Below are 4,513 nucleotides of genomic sequence, written 5' to 3'. Positions count from 1 at the left end.
CATGTGGCCTTAGACAGGGCACTATTTCTCAGCCTTAGTTTCTAAGCTGTAAAATGGGAATGGTGGTGAAGAAGAAGAAGAAGAGTTTGGATTTGATATCCCGCCTTTCACTCCCCTTCAGGAGTCTCAAAGCGGCTAACATTCTCCTTTCCCTTCCTCCCCCACAACAAACACTCTGTGGGGTGAGTGGGGCTGAGAGACTTCAAAGAAGTGTGACTAGCCCAAGGTCACCCAGCAGCTGCATGTGGAGGAGCGGGGAAGCGAACCCAGTTCACCAGATTACAAGACTACCGCTCTCAACCACTACACCACACTGGCTCTCAATGAGGTGGTCTACCTCATCGAGTTGTTGTGGAATTGATGGTCAGCAGCAGTGCAGTGCTATGCATATCTACTCAGATATCTACTCAGAAGTAAGCCCCACTGAATTCAAGGGGACTTACAAAGTTACTGGCAACTTTGAGTGATTACATAAAGAGGAGAAGAACGCAAAGGAAGGATTTAGTTCCAGTAGGTAGCTGAAACATAATTAATGGTAAGAACATGATTAAACAAAATGGCCTATGCCAAAGTAGCAAGTGTGATGCTCATGCTCGCCCCTCTCCGTAAACACCCTTTCTTGTTTCCCCCCATTATCAACATTGAGACTGTAAGCAGTTTGGGGGCAGAGACTTTATAAACCCTGTACACTGTGATGACGTATGGATGGTCCTGGGCCTATCAGTTTGGCAGCAAACTGGGTCCACCTAAAATAAAAAATAAAGGGTAGTAATTTATGTGTGCTTGGGGGAGTCTCCAAGCTTAACCACACATTTCAGCTGACCCCTCACCTCCACTCTTCAATGGAGCGTTTAGGGAAAGTTTGCAGGTAACTATGCTGGCACATTCCGGGGGAGTGGGGAGACAGAGAAAGAAATCCAAAATTAACAAATCCAATTATCACTGTAAAGAAACGTTCACATATGTTACTTCCTTGGCTTTTATCTTTCCCGAGGGAAAAAGCAGCCGTGCTTCTTTGTCCTCTTGCCATTGGTGCAGTCTGGGATCACGGGGCTTCAGCCTGTTTTCTGCTGCTGTGGGACCTGATCCTGAAGGATTCAAGTTACAGATGAAATGGCAGATGAAACTGATGGACTACATGGAAATGGCGGAAATGACTGGCAGAATCCGAGACCAGGGAGAAGAGTCGGTGGAAGAAGATTGGAAAAAATTCAAAGTATATTTACAGAAATATTGCAAAATTAATGAATGTTAGAAGTATATTGGAATGAAGTTATATGGTTTTAGCAGAAGGGTTATTTAAGAATTTGAATATTAAGTGCTAATGTGTTAAATTGTGTTAAATTGGAAAATTGAAAGTTAAATTGTGTTAAGATAAATTATAGAACAAAAATTGAAGAAGAGGGAAAGGATTTGTCGAATTAGATAATTAGAACTAGAATACAAAAAAGGGAGGTGCGAGGAAGTCGAGGAAATAAGCTAACGAAAGATTTGGATATAAAAATTTGGATGTGTGTTTTTGTTTTGTATTGTTTTCTTTTTTCCTTTTCTTTTTGTTGTCAATGTACTGTTTGTTGAACTTATGTATTGTTTTCCCCCCCTCATTGTTCTTTTTCTTTATAATTATAAAATACCTAATAAAATTTTTATTAAAAAAAAAAGTTACATGAAAGGAGATTCCAACTAAATAGAAATACTGTTCTGAAAATAAGAGCTGTTCAGCAGTGGAGCAGACTCCTCAGAAGATGGTGGACCCTCCTTCCTTGGAGGTTTTTAAGCAGAGGTTGAATGGCCGTCAGCCAGGGATCCCTGAGCTCTGATTCCTGCATTGTAGGGGGTTGGAATAGATGACCCTTGGGGATCCCTTCCAACTTGTAAAATTCTATGATTCTATATGCGCTCAGCAACATCTGTTTCTCTCCACCCCCTTTAAGCTTATTGCATAGCCAGATGGAGAGGTCTCAAAGGCTTGCTCACTTCTTCGCAGCCTTTCAGCTGGTCCTAATAAATCAAATTCCCTGCTGTTACATTTGGATTTTATTTCCTCTCTTAGACTGCAGTCCTAACTCTACCTGGAAGTTGGCCCCCTTGAAATCACCATGACTCAAACTTCTGAGCAGGCGTGGGACTGTGCTGCATAATTAAGCCTTCTAATCTGGGAAACAAAAGAACGTTTAAATGCATTCGGCAGTCCTGAAAATAATTCGCCTTCTGGGTACCTTCGTTTGGCTGCTAGAATCTCGGGGAAGGAGCGTCCCCCATCCATCATGACACCAACCACTGGAGAATCCCCTAGTGCAGGGATTCCCAAACTTTTTAGGGTCACTGCCCCCCTGGTTCCATAGACTCCAGTGCCCCCTACCCTCTAGACAGCATTATTCAGAATAGTGGTTTGCACGACCTTCTAATGAAGATAATAAGGCAATAAAATTCCAAACAGTAGCAGTTAGCTGCGCATTTATTCAAAATCCAATTGAAAATAATGAATACAATGAAATTGATGGACTTGATCCAGCGATGCCAGCTGTCCATATAGTCACCTCCAGTGCCCCCCGTCTGCCCCCTTGCCTCTTAGTGTCCCCCAGGTAATCCCCCCACCCACAAGAGGGCGCTACTGCCAACCACTTTGAGAACCACTGCCCACACGAGAGGTTCCTCCGCCGCCACCAACTTCTCCAGGTCACCTCTCAGTAGAAGACCTTCTCCAGGTAGGGATTCAGGAACATCCCTCTGGGGTCCAGCTTCTCCCGGATGGAGCAGAACTCCTGGAAGCCAGGGTACATCTTCTCAAAGTCCTTCCGAGTGCATGTGTGGGCCTGCAGGCAGAGAACCAGTTTTATGAAAGTGCCCTTCCTCCCTCTGTGTGGGTCCGTATCAGGTGGGTGGAGACTTTTCAGTCTGAGAGGCATGTTCCCTGGTCGGAAACCTTGCAGGGCGAGCATGTCAGTGGTGGGTGGGGCCTATATTGAGAGTGGGTGGGGCCTATATTGAGAGTGAGCGGGGCAGAGCCACTTCACGGACACGCCAATTGAATTGAAATACAGTGGTGCCTCGCAAGACGAAAAGAATCCGTTCCGTGAGTCTCTTCGTCTAGCGGTTTTTTCGTCTTGCGAAGCAAGCCCATTAGCGGATTAGCGCTATTAGCGGTTTAGCGGCTATTAGGGGCTATTAAAGGCTTAAGGGATTAGCGGATTAGCTGCTAAAAGGCTATTAGCAGCTTAGTGCCTTGGAAAAAGGGGGTGGGGAGCGGGGAAAAACCCCCAGGAATCGCAAGACATTTTTGTCTTGCGAAGCAAGCCCATGGCAAATTCGTCCTGCGAATCACCTCCAAAACGGAAAACCCTTTTGTCTAGCGGGTTTTCCGTCTTGCGAGGCATTCGTCTTGCGGGGCACCACTGTACTTTACTGTCACTTGTACAACTTGTTTACAGTGAGATTACAGGAGCACCCCCCACTCAGCTCTCTTAGTCTTAATTCCCCTCGTTTACTGACGCACACCCACCAAACCCGAAAGTCTGTTGCCTTGTTATCTTTTCATTCAGCAGCCTAACAGCCCAGGATAGAAGCTGTTCTTTACCCTGTTGGTGCGACTAATCGTGCTTCTATATCTTCTGCCCGAGGGCAGGAGATCAAGAAAGTGCCGGCCAGGGTGTGAATAATCATCCTTGAGAATTTTCCTCACTCTTCTGGGGCAACATTCTTCCGCTACAGTGGTACCTTGGGTTACAGACACTTCAGGTTACAGACTCCACCAACCCAGAAATAGTACCTTGGGTTAAGAACTTTGCTTCAGGATGAGAACAGAAATTGTGCTCTGGCGGTGCGGCAGCAGCAAGAGGCACCATTAGCTAAAGTGGTGCTTCAGGTTAAGTACAATTTCAGGTTAAAAACGGACCTCTGGAACGAATTAAGTACTTAACCCAAGGTACCACTGTATTTCATCCAGCGGATTAACGGGACAGCCCATAATATCTTGTGCTGTATTCACCACCCTCTGTAGGCACTTCCTATCAGATGATGTCAAACCAGCATACCACACCGTGGTGCAGTAGGAAAGGACACTTTCTATTGTTGACCGGTAGAAGGAGATCATCAGATGTTGATTGACATCGTTCTTTTGCAATATTCTGAGGAAATGGAGTATCTGTTGACTGGGGGCAGACTGGGGGCAGCCGCTGAGACCACATAACACCGGTCTTGAAAGACCTACATTGGCTCCCAGTACGTTTCCGAGCACAATTCAAAGTGCTGGTGTTGACCTTTAAAGCCCTAAACGGCCTCGGCCCAGTATACCTGAAGGAGCGTCTCCACCCCCATCGTTCTGCCCGGACGCTGAGGTCCAGCGCTGAGGGCCTTCTGGCAGTTCCCTCACTGCGAGAGGCCAAGTTACAGGGAACCAGGCAGAGGGCCTTCTCGGTAGTGGCGCCCGCCCTGTGGAATGCCCTCCCATCAGATGTCAAAGCGATAAATAACTACCTGACATTTAGAAGACATCTTAAGGCAGCCCTGTTCA

At 46.2% G+C, this 4,513-nt stretch overlaps 1 protein-coding gene and 2 long non-coding RNA genes across 3 annotated transcripts in view; 2 read left to right on the top strand and 1 right to left on the bottom strand.

Moving 5' to 3' along the window:
- LOC310674006 overlaps positions 1–4,513 on the top strand; it is a 190,579-nt gene that overhangs the window by 58,861 nt on the left and 127,205 nt on the right. The gene's annotated exons all lie outside the window — the stretch shown is intronic.
- Positions 453–2,027, top strand: LOC310674025. The gene is made up of 2 exons (XR_014509329.1): positions 453–1,101; positions 1,663–2,027. It is a non-coding gene; the product is annotated as an uncharacterized lncRNA (long non-coding RNA).
- LOC310673910 (L-gulonolactone oxidase-like) overlaps positions 2,574–4,513 on the bottom strand; it is a 47,823-nt gene continuing 45,883 nt past the window's right edge. The window contains exon 12 of the mRNA XM_083432730.1: positions 2,574–2,816. Coding sequence (XP_083288856.1) covers positions 2,688–2,816 — 129 coding nt within the window. The 3' untranslated portion in view covers positions 2,574–2,687. The remainder of the gene's footprint in view (positions 2,817–4,513) is intronic.

This window comes from Podarcis tiliguerta, assembly GCF_965153285.1.
Source record: "Podarcis tiliguerta genome assembly, chromosome: 3".
Lineage (NCBI taxonomy): Eukaryota > Metazoa > Chordata > Lepidosauria > Squamata > Lacertidae > Podarcis > Podarcis tiliguerta.
The sequence above is the reverse complement of the archived record's forward strand: the minus strand, read 5'-3'. Positions and strand labels throughout refer to the sequence as shown.